An 18,819-nucleotide genomic window follows, 5' to 3' on the forward strand; every position below is an offset into this window, starting at 1 on the left:
GGTGACGAGGAGTTAGCCTATTCATGGCATTTGTTTGCAGAACAACTCTGAAAAAAAAAACAACTTCAAATTTTTAAAAAATAAGTTTTTATTGATAGTTTCTTACATTGCCAAAGTTATCCCTATCTCATAGGACAAATATTTTTTTAGGGAGGAAAAATAGCTAGCACCATTGATCAATACACTGAAAGAGTCGAAAAACACATGCAGTGGGCCATCCCTGGGGCACCTCCACAGAAGGGTGGGTTGGGAGAATCCTCTCATGTCTCTCCATTTAAGTCCTTGCAGAACTATTCTAAAGTGCCTGGTATAATTAGAGAATTATTAGATCCAGGGTGATTCTATAAATACTACATAAGTTAATGGAATTGGCTTTTTTTTCCCAGAAAAATGAACATTCGCCTGAGAGAAAAAAAGAATATGGAAATAGGCCTTCAAAGAAATTTCTAAGAGAAAAAAGCTTAGGGGCTTCAATTTAAGAGTTTGACAAATGAAGCTCAATTATTTGGCTAGCTGATGGTTATTTCCAAGACATGTTTTCAAAATTCACATCTCACCATGTAGAGGAATTGACCATGTAGTTCATAAGCAGCAACTATCTGCTTACTTATTTACTTAAATTATAAGTTCTAAAACAATTGATTTATGCAGTAGGGAGTATAAAGCTCAGTAATGGGGGAAGTCTGGAGCCTTACTGAAAATATGAACAATACAATTTATAACTCTTTAGTGATAAGGTGGAGATCTGTGAACATTTGAAATTCAAGAGCAGAAAGCAGGGCACCTATTAAATAGAGACTGTTCTCATAAATCTACAGAGCTTCAGACTTTATTCTCATTCTGTAGACAATCTTCATTAACTTAGTGGCTATTCATTTTGGTTTATATCTCCTTAACACACACTTAAATTCTAAAAGGGAGAAAGTTTGTTTTGATTTATTTACGTCAACATAATTAACCTTGCTCAGAATTCATTTTATTAGTGTCTCATTGAGTATCATTTGAATTTATACATTGTTGAGGAAAGAAAATTTTGTTTAAAAATATTGATGTTTACATAATGCTTTAAAGCTTGCAAAACTCTACACATAGTTTCAACATGTGACTCTCACAGCAGCATTGTAAGGTAGGTATTGTTATCGTCATTTTAAAGAGGAGGAGGGGCACATAGGTGGCGCAGTGTATAGAGCACCAGCCCCGGATTCAGGAGGACCTGAGTTCAAATGCAGTCTCAGACACATAGCACTTATTAGCTGTGTGACCTTGGGTAAGTCACTTAACCCCATTGCTGAGCCAAAACAAAGATAAAAGAGGAGGAAACGGAGGCTTAGAGAAGTGAGCCTCATGCCCATGATCACAAAGCTTATAGGTATTAAAGGTGGAGTTTGAACCTAGATCTTCCTGGCACTAAGTCTTTGTTGGCTCTACTTTTTGAGGACTAGAAGAAATTGAGAATTAATCCAGAGGATCAAATGAAATAATAATTGTGAATTATTTTGTAACATAATGTAAACACAGGGCCTGGCACATAGTAGTTGCTAGTTAAGTGTTAGTTATGATGATGATGATGATGATGATGTCTGGGTCATATAGTTTCTCAATATGGAATGAACACTGTACTAGAAAGGATAGAAACACTTGTCAACTTGTCATGCTTGTCAGTTGGCCAAGTACAAAGACTTTCAGAGTCAGATTCTTCTCAGATTTGGTGACCACTATAAAAATTTTGTGAAGAACTAAGCCATCATTACTGAGCCTCTAATGTTTTCACTTGTAGATATTTGGTGGAGAAGGATCAAAACCAAAAAAGTGAGAAAGGACAGTCTGGCCTGACCCTTGCAACACTATTTGGAGATCACTGGGAAGACAAATATGAACAGGCTTCTAGGACAAGGTCAGTTGCCTCACATATTCACCTGTGTTAGCTTATGCAGATATAGTACAAGCAAGCTCCTTTTGTAACACCCTGATACTAACCTCACAGGATTTCGAGCAGTGTTACAGGAAGTGAGACCTGTTATTGTGTATACAAGTTAAAGTTCTTGGCTTTGAAGAGGATAGTAACCAAGAAGTTAAAAAACTGTGTTAAATAGAGCCAATTTCAAGTATGAAAAGATAATAACCCACTGTCGTGTTTTGACCAGTGCTGTTGGATAATGTCTGCTAGAGATGGGTAACAGCATGAGTCAAATATGAGTTTAGCTTACACTGTTGACCCGTGAAGACTAATGCAGATGCCTTTTCCCATGACCACATGAGTGTGAACTATGATAATACCCATTGAAAGGGTGAAAATGATATGTGACATATAGGGAGGCAGGCCTCTATCATATGGAAGTGAAGCTGAAAGTTTAGAATGTCCACCAGAGAGAATATAATCAGTAGAGTAAATCCTGTAGCATTTGAAAAAATCATTTCTGCTTCTGGTTGTCTTTGGATAGCTGGTAGCTAAAGCAAGAACATGAAAAAATGTGATGTGAAGTGATAAAGACCAAGAAGGGAGACTTTTAAATCTAGACAATGATTTATGTCAGTGGCATCAAACTAAAATAGAAAACTGATCCTGTAGGTAGCATGCTGACTTAGAAAATCACAAATTAACATTATCTATGTTGTATTGTATTTTTGTTTATTTTGTTAAGCACTTTCCAGTTACATTTTAAACCTGAGTTTTGCAGCCATATGTGGTCCACAAGTTTGATACTTCTGACTTATGTGATCAAAACCAGATAGGATTTTGGGGCAGCCATTAGTGGGTAGAGTCAACTAGCAGTTTTTAAAAAATATATTTATTTTTAGTTTTCAATATTCACTTCCATAAGATTTTAAAAAATTTTTTGTTAATTTATTTTGATTTAGCAATAATCACTCCCATATGCTTTTGAGTTTAAAATTTTTCTCCCCCTTCCTCCCCACCACCCTCCCCAAGATGGTACACAATCTGATATAGGCTATACATTTACATTCCTATTAAACATATTTTCACATTAGTGATGTTGTAAGTAAAAATTAAAACCAATAGGAGGAGCCATCAGAAAGAGGAAACAAAACTCAACAGAAGAGAAAAAAATAGCAATTCAACTTCCATAGTTCTTTCTTTGGATGTGGATAGCATTTTCCATCATGAGGCTCTGGAGATGATTTAGATCCTTGTATTGCTGGGAAGGGTTAAGTTTATCAATATTAGTCATTGCACAATGTAGCTGTTATTGTGTACAATGTTCTCTTGGTTCTGCTCACTTCACTCAGCATCAGACCATACAAGTCTTTCCAGGGTTTTGTGAAGTCAGCCTGTTCATCATTTCTTATAGCACAAAAGTATTCCATTACATTGATATACCACAACTTGCTCAGCCATTCCCCACTTGATGGGCATCCTCTCAATTTCCAATTCTTTGCCACCACAAAAAGAGCTGCTATGAATATTTTTGTACATGTGGGTCCTTTTCCCCACTTCCATAAAATTTTGAGTTTTAATTTTTCTCCTCCTCCTCCTCCCTCCCCAAGATGGCATGTAATCTGATATAGGACCTACTTATACATTCTTATTAAGCATATTTTCACATTAGTCATGATCTATAGAAGAATTAGAACTAATGGGAGGAACCACGAGAAAGAAGAAATAAAACAAAACAACATATGAAAAGGAAGGCAAATAGTATGCTTCCATCTGCATTCAGACTCCATGGTTCTTTTTCTGGAGTTGGATAGCATTTTCCATCATGAGTCTTTTGGAGTTGTCTTAGATCCTTGCATTGCTGAGAAGAGTTAAGTCTATCAAAGTCAGTCATTGCACAAAGTATCTGTTACTGTGTGCAATGTTCTCCTGGTTCTGCTCATTTCACTCAGCATCAGTTCATATGAGTCTTTCCAGGTTTTTCTGAAGTCAGCCTGTTCATCATTTCTTATAGCACAAAAGTATTCCATTACATTGATATACCACAACTTGCTCAGCCATTCCCCACTTGATGGGCATCCTCTCAATTTCCAATTCTTTGCCACCACAAAAAGAGCTACTATAAATATTTTTGTACATGTAGGTCTTTTTTCCATTTTTATGATCTCTTTGGGATACAGATCTAGAAGTGGTATTGCTGAGTTAAAGGGTATGCACATTTTTATAGCCCTTTGGGCATAGTTCCAAATTGCTCTCCACAATGGCTGGATCAGTTCACAGCTCCACCAACAATGCATAAGGGTCCCAATTTTGCCACATCTTCACCAACATGTATCATTTTCCTGTTTTGTCACGTTAGCCAATCTGATAGGAGCATTTTTAAATGCCCAATAAACATTTATTGAATTCAATCACATCACATGTATAATTAGAATAATGATGGCATCTTCCTCAATGGGTATGACAGTGCAGGTGGCAAAATGTAGCCATTCTATTACATAAACATTCTGTGATGTCAGCTAAGCTGATTGACAAGAAATATACGTGGACTTGTAAAGCCCGAAGTATTAGTGCCTAAGTGAACTGGAAAAGAAGCCCCTTCAAACCATCTAAAACATGTGCATTGCTGTCTCGCTCTTTTTGTTTGATAGGTGGTTCTGTCCAGGTTGAAAACCTCTTCTCCAAATTGAGTATCAATAGAATGCTACATATAACAATCACTAACCAGTGAAAAAAGCTAGATTAGAACATGAATAGATGAGAGTCAGAACAGCTGAATGTTTCTACACTTAGCTACATTCTGATAGGTACCACTCTGTGGCACCTCAGAGTTGTTTTGACTTGCATTTCTCTAATCAATAGTGATTTAGAGTATTTTTTCATATGACTATGGATAGCTTTAATTTCTTCCTCTGAAAACTGTCTGTTCATATCCTTTAACCATTTGTCAATTGGGAAAGACTTGTATTCTTATAAATTTGACTCAGTTCTCTATATACTTTAGAAATGAGGCCTTTCTCAGAGACACTGACTGTAAAAATTGTTTTCTGCTTCCCTTCTAATCTTGGTTGCATTGGCTTTGTTTGTGCAAAACCTTTTTCATCTAATGTAATCAAAGTCATCCATTTTGCATCTCATAATGTTCTCTGTCTCTAATTTGTTCATAAATTCTTCTCTTCTCCATAGAGCTGATAGGCAAACTATTCCTTGCTCTCCTAGTTTGCTAGTCTTCGTATCTAAATCATGTACCCATTTTGACTTTATCTTGGTATAGGGTATAAGATATTGGTTTATGCCTTGTTTCTGCCATACTATTTTCCAGTTTTCCCAGCAGTGTTTGTTAAATACTGAGTTCTTATCCCAGAAGCTGGAGTCTTTGGATTCATCAAATAGTAGATTACTATAGTCATTGACTGTTGTGTCTTGTATACCTAACTTATTCCACTGGTCCACTAGTCTATTTCTTAGCCAGTACCAAGTAGTTTTGATGATTGCTGCTTTATAATACAATTTAAGATCTGGTACAGCTAGGTTACCTTCCCTTGCATTTCTTTTCATTAGTTCCCTTGATATTCTGGACCTTTTGTTCTTCCAGATGAATTTTGTTATTGTTTTTTCTAGCTCTATAAAATAATTTTTTGGCAGTTTGATTGGTATGGCACTGAATAAGTAAATTAATTTGGGTAGAATTGTCATTTTTATCATATTATCTGGGCCTACCCGTGAGCAACTGATATTTTTCCAATTATTTAGATCTGGCTTTATTTGTGTGAAAAATGTTTTGTAATTGTGTTCATATAGTTCCTGGTTTTGTTTTGGCAAGTAGACTTCCAAGTATTTTATAATGTCTACAGAAAGTTCAAATGGAATTTCTCTTTCTCTCTCTTGCTGATGGGCTTTGTTAGCAATATATAGAAATGCTGATGATTTATGTGGGTGTATTTTATGTTCTGCAACTTTGCTAAATTTGTTTGTTATTTCAAGTAATTTTTTTGCTTGATTCTCTACATATACCATCATATCATCTGTAAAGAGTGATAGCTTTGTTTCTTCTTTGCCTATTCTAATTCCTTCAATTTCTTTTTCTTCTCTTATTGCTAAAGGTAATGTTTCCAGGAGCATACTGAATAACAGTGTCAACTAGCATTTATTGAGTACCTACTATGTGCAAGTTAGTGTGCTAAGCACTAAGAGATAAAAAGAAAGGCAAAAATCTGTCCCTCCCCTCAAGGAGCTCACAATCCAATGAGAGAGCTAACACACAAACAACTGTGTACAAACAAACTAAATGCAAGATATATTAGAGATAATCAAAAGGGAAGACACAACAATTAAAGGGGATTGGGGAAAGGCTTCCTATAGAAGGTGGGGTTTTAGCTGGAACTTGAAGGAGTCCAGGAGAGTTGGGAGGCAGAGATGGAGAGTGTTCCAGGCATGGAGGAGAGTCCATGAAAATGCTCAGTCAGAAGATGGAAGCGACTTGTCCAAAGAACAGGAAGGAGACCATGGTCATTGTATTGCAGAGTACATGGAGTGCAATGAAGTCTAGGAATAGTGGAAAGGTAGAAGGGGCCAGGTCATGTAGGGCTTTTAAAGCCAAACTTAGGATTTTACATTTGATCCCAGAGGTAAAAGGGAGTCCCTGGAGTTGATTAAATAAAGTGGTGATATGGTCAGATCACTTTAGGAAGATGAACTTTACAGATGAATTGGAGTGGGGAGACATGACGCAAGGAGACCACCAAGCAGGCTATTATTGCAATAGTGTAGGTGTGAAGTGATGAGGGCCTGAACTAGCATGGTTGCAGTGTCAGAGGAGAGAAAGGGGCATAAATGAGAGATGTTATGAAGTAGAAATGATAAGATTTGACAACTGATTGGATATGGGGGTGGGGTATGAGAGAGTGAGGAGTGGAGGACGATACCTAGGTTATGAGCCTGGATAAATGTGAGCACTTGAAAGTAAAGAGGGAAAATTGGAAGACTGGAGGATGTGGGGGGAAAGAGAATGAGTTCAGCTTTGGACATATGTGTAGAAAGTCCATGGGACATCCATTTCTAGATGTCTAGCAAGCAGCTGAAGATGCAAGTCAGAAGATCAAATTCTGCACCAGACACTTTCTAACTGAATTAGGGCACCACTTAACTGCTTTGTGACTCAGTTTCTTTATCTATAAAATCAAGGGGATGAACTTGATGGTCCCCAACTTCTCTTCCACATCTAAATCTGTCATCCTATGGTCTAGGTGGGAGGTCTAAGGGAAAAGAAGTCAGCCACAGTGTTTGGAGACTGTGGTGTTCAGCCTGGACCACTGACAAGCACAGGAGTGGGTGCAAAGCTATTGGCTGATTGCAATAAAAGTAACAAGATGCTATTCATCTAGTAATGATGAAGAACCATGGGAGAAGTGGTGATCTCTACATTTTCTGAGGGTACTACATTCTACTTAGCATTCTACCTAAATGTGTAATTTCTTGTCAGAGAATGACTGGGATAAGTTAGGATATAACTCATAATATTCACACACAAAGATGCCTTTGGAATGCATACAGGAGGGATTGCAGATTTTTAGTGAAAACAGTGAATGGAAAACATAGCCTAAATGTTACATATATATATGTGTGTGTGTGTGTGTGTGTGTGTATCTATATATATACATATATATATATGTGTGTGTGTGTGTATATCTATATATATACATATATATGTGTGTGTGTATATATCTATATATATACATATATATGTGTGTGTGTGTATATCTATATATACATACATACATACATACATACATACACACACACACAAGATACATACATATACATGCACACATAGATCTAGATCTAGATCTATAGATATGATAGGGTTCTGGTGGGCAAGACAGGGAGAATTTGGTCATTCTCTGGAATATGTCGGGAAAACATATCCAGCTGTTAGTGAAAGTATAGCATGTTAAATATACTTGTGAAACTTGACATTTCCTGTATATCCTATTGATTCTCAATTCTATTGAGCTTAATAAAGAGTTGAAACTAATGCTATTATTCTGCACTTCCCATATCTTCAAACAAAATCCAGGATTGTAACCAAAATCTTCAACTACTTCTGTTAAGATTAGTTGATGCAAAAGTAGTAGATGCATTAGGACTTCACTGGACAAATGACAAAATAAAAACTCCTTGAGGAAAGGGGCTGTTTTTGCTTTCTTTTGGTATCTCCAATGCATAACGCAGTGCGTGGCACCCAGTAAACACTTAATAACTGTTTGCTAACTGACATAAAATAAGACCAGACACTAAGTCCCCAGCCTTAAAATCTGAGTGACGATGGTCTTCTCTCTCCTGATAGCTTCCTTAAATGGCAGGTATCAATTTTCAAGAGAGGTAGGTGAGCTCTCTTGGGTCATGCCAATTTTAGATCTCTGAAGGCTAATGTAAATCCTCACATCCATTTTGTTGGTGTGGTTATATACGTTTGGCATACTTTTGCAAGTGGTTTCTTTACACAGAAACCTACCTAATTTGTCTTGTTTCACTTGTAGTGGTACTATTGCATTGCTTTCTCTTCTAAATGTAATTTCCTATCTAGGGAGTTTCTTTAATCTTGAAATTTTTTCTTTACAATTTCTAAGAAAAATAGATTATTTTGAGTCAGACTCTATCCTGGAACATGGAAACACTGAAGAAAATATAGATACCAAAGATTTAGATTTAATTTCTTTATTATCATTATTCATAAGTATGTTCCTTGCCTCAAGTCCAAAAGTTTATCGTTGAGATATTTCCATTTCAACAATACATCTATAATTTCCTTAGTTTCATACTTGAGACCAAAAACTTGGTATTAGAATAGAGGATATTTCCCTCTTTTTTAAAAAAAGTTTTATTATTGCCTTTTGTTTTTGCCCCAGTCATTTCCTCTTAACACTCCCATATTTTAAACCTCTTTGTAAAAAAAAAAGTTATATTTCAGGAAAAAAACAACAAATCCCCATTTGTTATTCCAAAGGAAGTTCTGTCTCCAAATGCCCCTACAGTCACCTTCACTCAGATAATGACATAATTCCATTTTTTGATTAGAGACACATTAAGATCTGGGTTCAAGCCCAACCTCTGACACATATTGCCTTGGTGACTTGGCTAGCCTTTCAGTGTTCCAGGAAACTCTTGAAGACTTTAAATTGAAGTACAGTTGCAGATCTGCATGGATACAGAAACTTTCCTGACTAAGACTTCCCTATACTATTGATATCACAGGTTTGGGTTAAAAAAAAAAGTTTTGAATGATGTCATAGAAAAAAGGAGGAGTCATCTCTTCTAGAATGTTGAACTGTTAAAAAACTTACATGTAACTGAAGTATAAAAATTTAAGTGTGAGCTTTGAAGAGCTATCATTGCATGTCAGAAGAGGTTGTGAACCATTCTAGAGGTGGAATAGTTTGTGACGCCAAGGTACAAAAATGAGAGCATTATCCCATCATTGGATATGACTGTCAGGGGGCAAGAGAAAATTAGTGTGGTTCAGGAAAAATTTGTTGTTAAAGAAACAGAATCAGAAAAAATAGAAACCCTCAAATCTTCAAGTCTCGGATAAGCTGCATCTGAATTACATCAAATAGCAACTGCTCTTCAGGAAGGAAGTATATCTTAGTATATGACGTGAGGTAATGATCTTCATGAAGGAAATGCTCCAAGGCATTTATTGTGCTTTGTTTTTTAATCCAATCACTGCATCAAACTTAATATTGATGATGTGTTTCATGGCATTCTGGAAACGTTCTGGAAGTATTCTAAAAGAAAGGCAATGCATGAAAGAATTTAAGAAATTAGTATTGGAGGTCTTCTAGGCAGTATCTGCATAACAACTGTCCTTATGTTTAGTTACATTTCAAAGATTCCTTCATGTTTAAGTCTCCATACTGTGTAAGATCAAGAAGCTGAGCTTTCAGCACATCCTCTGAACCAGACAACTGAAGTCTGTATTCATCAAAGGGATGCTGAACTGCTCGTTAGGACAATAAGGGAGAAGCTTAGGTCTCCAGGTTTTAAAACTACATGTATTAATGGTGGGAGAGGGATAATTTGAAGTTTAATAAGTTGTATTTTCTATGAAATACAGATTTATCTTTTCCCTCTTAAGAGATTATGCAACACATTTAATTTCTTTTGGACTGATGATTCATTGGTTACGGGAACTCCCAGTGAAGTAATCCCCTCTACCACCATATATTAGCACCTATTCTGCAATTGACAGTCTAAGAGAGTTGCTTGAGACACTGAGAGGTCAAATGACTTGCCCACAGCTGCAGAGACAGGATGTACCAGGCAGCCCTTGAATTCAGGTCTTCCTGTCTCCAAGGTGAGAACTGTTCACTATGTCATGCTGCCTCTTCTTGAATACATTTAATTTCTTTAAAGCAGAACACTAGACCCTGAACACAGTAAGCATAAGGCCACCAATCTTGAAAAGAAATTCATACTTAAACACATCAGAAAGTGATCAAATAAGTGGCACTGCTAAATATGAATGCATATTTTTTTTATTTTTTAATTTATTTTTAGGCAATTGGGGTTAAGTGATTTGCCCAGGGTCACACAGCTAGTAAGTGTCAAGTGTTTGGTCTGACGCTGGATTTGAACTCAGGTCCTCCTGACTTCAGGGTCAGTGCTCTATCCACTGTGCCACCAAGCTGCCCCCATGAATGCATATTAGTACCTGGTTGTTTATTTGTTCACAAAGAAGTCAAACAGGTAGATCAATCAGTTCAATATCATATGGGGTATGAAGAGGTTTTGATTATACTGCACTTAGTTCATGAAATCATAGACTTGGAGGTGGTAATGATCTCCAAGGTCAACTAGTCCTACACCCTAGCTAAGGCATACATTTCTTTTGTAATACCTCTGACAAGACATCCTTATCTTGAACCTTTCCACTTCATACAAGTCTTCCCAGATTTCTCTGAAACTCTCTTTTTTCATTTCTTATAGCATAAAGATATTTCTTTATAGTGATATACCATAATATATTCAGTCATTCCCCAAGTGATGGGCATGCCTCTTATGTTTCTGTTCTTTGGCACCACAAAAAAGCTGCTATAAGTGTTTTTTGTATGCTTGGGTGCTTTTCCTCTTTCATCGATCTCTTTGCAGTACAGACCTAGTAGTGGAATCATTGAGCCAAAGGGCATGCACAGTTTTTTTTATAACTTTGGGTCCTAGTTTCAAAATGCTCTCCAGAATGGCTGGACGATTATTCATTCCTTCAACAGTGAGTGCATCAATCTGCCTGCTTTCCCTGCAGTTCCTCCAACCTTTGTTATTTTCTTCTTCTGTCAGTTTTGATTATTTGATGGGTGTAGGGAAGAACAACTGAGCTGCTTTAATTTGCAATCACTAATAAATAAATAAAATCATTTTAATTTAATTAGTGATTTACATTTTTGCACATAGCTATAGAAAGCTTAGATGTCTTCCCATGAGAGCTGCCAACTTTCAACTGTTTATCATTTAGAGAATGGCTCTTGTTCTTTCTGAATCAGTTTCCTTTATATTTGGGAAATGAAACCTTTATCAGAGAAACAACGCAAAATTTTTTTCTAGTTAATTGTTTTCTTTCTAATCTTAACTGTACTGGATTTGACAGAAACCTTTAAAATTTTATGTAATCAATATTGTCCATTTTCTCTCCTATGATCCTCTCTATCACTTTTTTGGCCACGGATTTTCTCCCTCTTCATAGAAAATAATTTCTTTTTTCTTCTAATTTGTTTATGATGTTACTTTTTATGTCTGGGTCATATAACCATTTGGAGTTTATCTTAGTATGTGGTGTGAAGTAATGATCTAAATCTAATTTCTGCCATACTGCTGTCCAGTTTCCACAACAGTTTTTGTCGAATAGTGAGTTCTTAACCACTCACTGGAATTTTGGGGTTTATCAAACATCATGTTAATATGTTCCTTTGTTTCTGTACATTGTATACCTAATCTGTTCCCCTGACTGGTGTATTTTTATAATCAATGTCAAAATTTTTTGATGATTACTGTAGCATATTTTTCCATTTCTGGTAGAGGTATATTAAAGTTCTCTACTATTACAGTTTTCCTATTTCTATCCATAATTCACTTAGCTTTTCCTTTAAGTACTTAGATATTATTCCATTAATGTATATATGTTAAGTATTAAAATTAGTTCATTGTCCATGGTACTTTTCAGCAAAATGTTGAATACCCATTTGCCTCTTTTAATTAAGTCTATTTTTGCTGTCGCCTTATCTGAAATCATGCTTGCTACCCTGGGTTTTTTGAGCCTAGTTAAGGCATAATAGATTTTGCTACAACATCTTATTTTAACTATGTGTTAGTCTTTATGATTCAAGCATTTCTTCTAAGCAACATATTGTTGGATTTTGCTTTCCAATATATTTTCCTAACTTTATGCTTTATTTGAGAGTTAATCTCATTCAAACTCACAGTTATGATTTCTAGTTGTGTATTTCTCTCCATCTTATTCTCATACTATTTCCTCTTTGTTTCCCACCCCTTCTTTATTATCCTTTCTTTCTTTCCATTTAACCTTCCCTCCAAAAAAAACCAAACCCAAAACCTTAGGGTTATTTTGCTTATTACTAATCTCTTCCTGAATTATCCTTCCTCTTAGTCTCCCCTTTCCCTTTTCTTATTCTCTCATTCCATGTTGAGTTTAAAGTACTTCCACACCTAACTCTTATGTGTGTGTCTTCTATACTCTTTGGAGATGGAAGTGCGTGGTTCATGCAATATTCCCTCCACCTCTTCCCTGTTTGTATAGACTGCTACCTATGTATCTTAAATAAAAGTTCCCCATATTTCCTCTTTTCCCTTTCCCTAGCGTGGCCTTTCTCCCCTCCTTTCCTTTCTTCTTTAGACATCATCAAAACATAACAAAACTACTCCCAGGCCCTCTGTCTCATATGACTCCCTCTGACCACTCATGACATTAGGTTTCTAAAGGGACTTTTGTATTATCCCCACCTCCATCAGGATGTAAAGTCTCTCCTGAATGTTCATTGTAGTTATGTTTTTATGTTTCTCTGGACTTGTGTTTTTTATTCAACTCTATTCTTTCCCTTGGAAATGCTTGGAAATACTCTATTTCAGTGAAGATCCGTTTTTCACTTCCTTGCAGCATTTTACTCAGTTTTGTGAGCTAAGTTATTCTTGACCTAAATCCTTGGCCTTCTGGAACCCTCTGGTTGTAATATATCTGGGCAATTTTTTTTTTTAATTTCATGAAATATGATATCCAGGCTTTTTTTTTTTTGCCATGGCTTTCAGGTAGTGCAATTAGTAAGTTATCTCTCCTCAATCTGTCTTATTAGTCAGTTGTTTATGATGTGAGATACCTTATATTTTCTTCTATTTTTTTCAATATTGTGACTTTGCTTTAATATTTCTTCTCATCTTCTAGAGTCATGACCTTGGATCCATTCTAATTTCTAAGGAGTCAGTTGGGTAACCTCTTGTGTTAAGCTATTACTTCTCTTTCTAAGTTTCTCTGCCATAGCTCTCATTTGTTTTATATTTCTTTCCTCTACTGCTCTCACGATAAATGTTTTAAAAAAAAATTTAACTCTTGCATAATTTAATTTCTTCTAGGAATTCCAGTTAATCTTTGTTTTTCTTTGAGGCTTTGCTTATAGGTGTTTTGGAATTATTCTCTTCTGGGTTTGTGTCTTAGGGCATCGTGGACATTATAATACTTTGTTCATATATTTTTATTCTTTTTTGGTGCTGAGATCATGTTACCTGGGAATAGCAGATCCTTTCTGGATCTGAGTAACTTCATCAAGACCATTTCCTTTCCCTGAGTGGAGGGCCCTTCCTTTGTCTGGAGTCTGAGGTCCCCTCTCTTCTAGACATTGGACAGAGTTGTGAGGGAACATTTTCTTTCCCTAGCTGCTGTCAGAGGTCCCCTCTCCTCTAGGTTTCTGAGGCCCTTTTCTTCACCCTGATGGCTGAGTTCAGCTGAGGACCCTCCTCCTCCTGTGATCTGGATCAGAGGGGCTGAGGTTACAGGGCTGAGTTGTGCTGTGGTCAGGAGTTGAGTTATGTAGAAGCCCAGGGGTGGATAGACTGAGCTATACTGCTTTCTTTCACTTTGCCATCTTGGCTGGTCCTCCAACAGCTTTAATTGCTAGAAAATTTTTATACTGAGTTGAAATCTGTCTCTTTGTTATTTCTACTCACTGACCCTAGTTCTGCCCTCTGGAGCTTAACAAAATAGGTCCAATCCCTTTATTACTTAAAGTTGGTGATAATGTATATTATATTTATATGTATGTTATAATGTATATATTATAATATATAATAATAATGATGATGATGATGATGATGATGATAATAGTAATAATAATATAATAATAATAATAATAATAATAATAATAATAATAATAATAATAATAAAAGAGCTCTGGATTAGGAACTTGGAGGGTTGGTTTTAAAATCAAGTTACTCTGTCTCTCTGAATCTCAGTTTCCTTCTCCACAAAGTGAGAATATTGGAACAGATGATCTCTAAGACCTCCTTCTAATTCTAAATTATGCTCCTCTGACCTCTAAGACCCCCTATAACCATAAATCCTGTGACTATTTCCTCTTCTTTAGGCTAATTCCTTTAACCAATTTTCATATGGCATCATTTTGGACTTTTGTACCAGATGGTCATTTTACTCTCTAAGATGGAAATAAGGCTGATTTGCCATTACTTTTCTTAATGAGCCCAAATTGCCCTCTATTGATCACATCTCCTTTTTCTATATGCTAAAAAATTATATAATTTTTCCAGGAATCCACAGCAACCTCAGTCGTCTATGTTGTTCCCCTCCCACTCCCTTTTTGAAAATTGGGATTAAATTTTCCTACCTACAGTCTTCTAGAACCTTCTCAATTACGGCTGAAAGATGATGGAGAATGCAATCACATTTGTTTATAGTTCACTACTTATGATGGAATTCTTCTGAGCCTAGAGTCTTGACCTTGTGGGTAAAAACTGCATTTGTGAGTTCCCAAGACACCAAAAGTTCCTGAATTTTTAAATTGCTCCCCTAACCTCAGCCCAGGCCTATGGGAGGGAGATTTCCTTAACAGCTTTTTCAGAGAAGAGGTCATCATAGATCACCCTATAGGTAGAAGACTAAAGCAATGCCACAAGGGACCAGTAGTATATGCTGCCTACTCTGTGAGTTGCTCAGATGGTGAAAGTATGAGGTGAATGAGGAGTATTTGGTCAGCAGCCTTACTAAGTGTTTTGGGGGCACTCTTAAGTATTTTAATGGATTATTTGATAGCTTCATATTTCTATATTTGTTTGCGGGCTGAATGAATCCTTCAAATCTTAGCTATTTCGGTGATAGAGCAAATAAAAGCTGTCAGCCTTACTCATAACTGGGGCAATCAAGACAGGAGTCATTCCATGGAGAACCTGGTTGGGTTGATGAGCCAAACAAAGATATTGACTCCTTTGGGGTCAGCCTTCAGTAGCAGATTCAAATATGCTCAGAGCTTTTGGAGGGCCCTAGTTCACGGGTAACATAAGTATACTTTTGAAAATTAAGTTCATTATTAAGCCTTTTAATTTTTAGTAATTTAATTCTAGTGTAAACAAATAAGACTTTATCTAAACATTTAATTTTAAATCTGACATAAACATCTAAGTTTTCATTTCTAATGCTCATGCAGGTATAAAAGATGCTTACCTTTCCAGCACTGTTACAAAACTTAGGGAAGATGGAACAAAAATCATTTTTTGTTCAGTCAGTATGCCCTTCATAAGCTTGTCTACCACATCCTCTGGCTCCAGTGTACGTAAAAGCCTGAAATTAAAAGGAAATCTTTAAAAACTAGTAGTATTTCACTAAGACTTTAGGCTTAACTTGGTGACAAATATAATAAAAATAATTACCAATATAACCAAAGATGTCTTTTATGCTATAGAAATAACGACAGAAGTTAAACATTTACTATACATTGGGATTTTACTTGATTTAATTTTTTAGAACTATTAATTCTGCATAACAAGAGAAGTTATTTTATAACTTTAGTACAACTTTCGCTGTATTATTCCAAGATAATGTCTGTGTTTGTGTGTGTGTGTGTATAGCTATATCTATATATATAGATATACATACACAAAATACATATATGTCTTATCACACACATGTATATTTACACACAACATATGTGTATGTGTACATATGCACATACATGCATATATACATACACATATATGTCTTATTATCACTGACGAGTACATTCACCTTTCTGTCCCAGGGCTTTCATCTTGCACTATTTGAAAAACTTTTCCTGTTCATTTGGCACCAACTGAAGGATGATGACTACTAGGCCTTTCTTGGTCCCTGAGTTCAAGGATTTGCTATATATAATTTCTAATGACCTTTTCTTGCTTCTTCAAACACTGGCACCAATCCTGGATGCCCTGGTCTGATGTCCATCCCCTATGCATTCTGGACCACAAGATGCATTTTTAAAGGACTTGTGAGGGGAAAGACTATAAAAATTTTAAAGTAATATGCTAGGATAAAGTAATTAGAAATTTGAATAAAAGAAATTGGATTATTTCTAGATTAAGTGATCCTTAACATACCACTATACCAATGTTGGGATCTGCTTGCCTAGTCACAGTATAGCAAGATTGCAGATTTTTTTTTACCATAACAGGCTGACTCTCAACCAATCAAAAAGTCAACTTATTTGAATGGAATGTTTGGGGGATTCCACCCATAGTACTATGTCATCACTTAGTTAATGAGATATCTTCCTCTAATCAAGGGAAAGTGAAGACATACTACTGGTATACTGTTCCAAATAGCTCAAAATATAAATAACAATGCCATACATTCAGATTTCAGATTTCATTTAAAAATTCCTTATTGAAAGTTAGATACTGTCACACAAATCTGAATTATTTCTGAGATTTTGTTATTCTACATGTTCTTAATGCTTATTAATGCTTATCTACATTGAGGCTGGTATAAGAGGACTATGTTCAGCACCTGTGTTCTAGGTTTGATGTAATCTGATTCTTCTCTCCTCCCCTTCTGCTATCTGACTCACCCAGAGACCAGTCAAAAGTTCTTATCTTGTTTTCTTTCCTTTTCAACAGAACTACTCTTTGTGGTTTGAGTTTATTTTTTTCAGGACTAATCCTTTCTTTAATCTACCCTCTCTTGTACCCCGCTCCCTAACTTCTCCCCTTTCCCTCCAACAGAGTGAAATGTATTTTTGCCCTCAGCAGTGTGTCTGTATTCATCCTCTTCTTTGACCAGTTCAGATGAAAGCCAGGTTCAAGTGTCAGACTGTTTCCCCACCTTTTTCTCCTTGTTTGTATGCTTTGTGCATATTTGAGATAACCGCCTCTCAGTATTCTTTTCCCCTCAGTGTTCCTTTCTCCCCTCCTCTTCTTTTCTTCTTTTCAGATCATCAACAATACCTCAACCTCCCCCCCCCAAAAAAAATCTACTACCAGAACCTCTGTCTCACGTGACTCCCTCTATGACTCTGGATTATTAGAGTATTCTGAGAGGATACATGTATCCCCTTACAATTGCTCACTAATATTTACATATTTACAGAATATATGATTTATACAAAATGTTTACATAAAATAATTTTTCTCTTGACTCTTATATTATATTTCAAAGTTTCTATTCAGCTCTGTTCTTTTTATCTACAATGCCTGGACACATCGTTCATTTCATTAAAGGTCGATTTTTTGCCACCTAAGAATATACTGTTTTGCTAGGTAAATTATTCTCAGTTGTAAACCTTTATCTTTTGCCTTCTTGAATACTGTATTACACACTTTTTGCTTCTTTAAAATGGTAGATGCCTAATCTTGTGTGATTCTGACTGAGATAGATTCTTTGATACCTGAATTCTTTTTTTCTAACCACTTGCGGTATTTTTTCTTTGACCAGAAGTTCATTTTGGAGTTTCTTTCAGGAGATAACTGGTGGTTTTTTCTACTTCTACTTTGCCCTCTGGCTCTAAAAGATCCAGGAGGTTTTTTTCTATGATTTTTTGAAATATGATGTCTAGGCTCTTTTTTTTTTGGCCACAGCTTTCTGGTAGTCTTGGCTTAAATTATCTTTACTTGATCTGTTTTTCCAGGTCAGTGATTTTGCTATAAGATACCTTAAACCTCCTTGTATTTTTTTAGTCTTCTGAGTTTGTTTTAATATTTCTTGCTGTCTCTTGGAGTCACTAACTTCTATTTGGTTCATTCTACTTTTCAAGAAGGTTCTTGTTCAGGTTATGTGTTTTGTACCTCTTGGGATAAGAGGCACAAAATTAATTTTCTTTCCAATTCTTTTTTCCACAGCTCTCATTTGACCGTCCACCAATTTTCCCCGCAGTTCTTTCATTTCCTTTTCAAGGATTTACCACATACAATTCCTAATGAACTTTTCCTACATCATCAAACACTGACACTGATCCTGAACACCCTAGTCTGATGTCCACCCCCTATATGTTCTAAACCACAAGAGTGCATTTTTAAGGACTTATCAGGGGAAAGACTATAAAAAGTTTAAAGTAATATGCTAGGATAAGGTAATTAGAAATTCTAGTACTTTTCTAGTGCTCTCATTTCATTTATAAAATCATTTTAACTCTTTAAAAAACTTCATCTCGCTGAGTGAAATGAGCAGAACCAGGAGAACATTGTACACAGTAACAGGCACGTTGCATGATGACTAACTTTGCTAGACTTAGACCTTCTCGGGAATGCAAGGATCTAAGACATCTCCAAAAGTCTCATGATAGAAAATGCTATCCACATCCAAAGAAAGAACTATGGAGTCTGAATGCAGATTGAAACATATTATTTGCTATTTTTTTTCCTTCTGTTTTGTTTTGTTTTCT

At 35.9% G+C, this 18,819-nt stretch overlaps 1 protein-coding gene across 1 annotated transcript in view; it reads right to left on the bottom strand.

Annotated features, from left to right (window-relative positions):
* Window positions 1-8,598: 8,598 nt before the first annotated feature.
* HSD17B11 (hydroxysteroid 17-beta dehydrogenase 11) overlaps window positions 8,599-18,819 on the bottom strand; it is a 33,623-nt gene continuing 23,402 nt past the window's right edge. Inside the window, exons 6-7 of the mRNA XM_020988324.1 lie at window positions 15,633-15,749; window positions 8,599-9,684 (exon numbers count right to left, since the gene is read on the bottom strand). Of these exons, the coding sequence (XP_020843983.1) occupies window positions 9,594-9,684; window positions 15,633-15,749 (208 nt within the window). The 3' untranslated portion in view covers window positions 8,599-9,593. The remainder of the gene's footprint in view (window positions 9,685-15,632; window positions 15,750-18,819) is intronic.

The sequence above is a fragment of the Phascolarctos cinereus genome, unplaced genomic scaffold (assembly GCF_003287225.1).
Source record: "Phascolarctos cinereus isolate Bilbo 61053 unplaced genomic scaffold, phaCin_HiC Scaffold_9;HRSCAF=440, whole genome shotgun sequence".
In the NCBI taxonomy this organism is placed as follows: Eukaryota; Metazoa; Chordata; class Mammalia; order Diprotodontia; family Phascolarctidae; genus Phascolarctos; species Phascolarctos cinereus.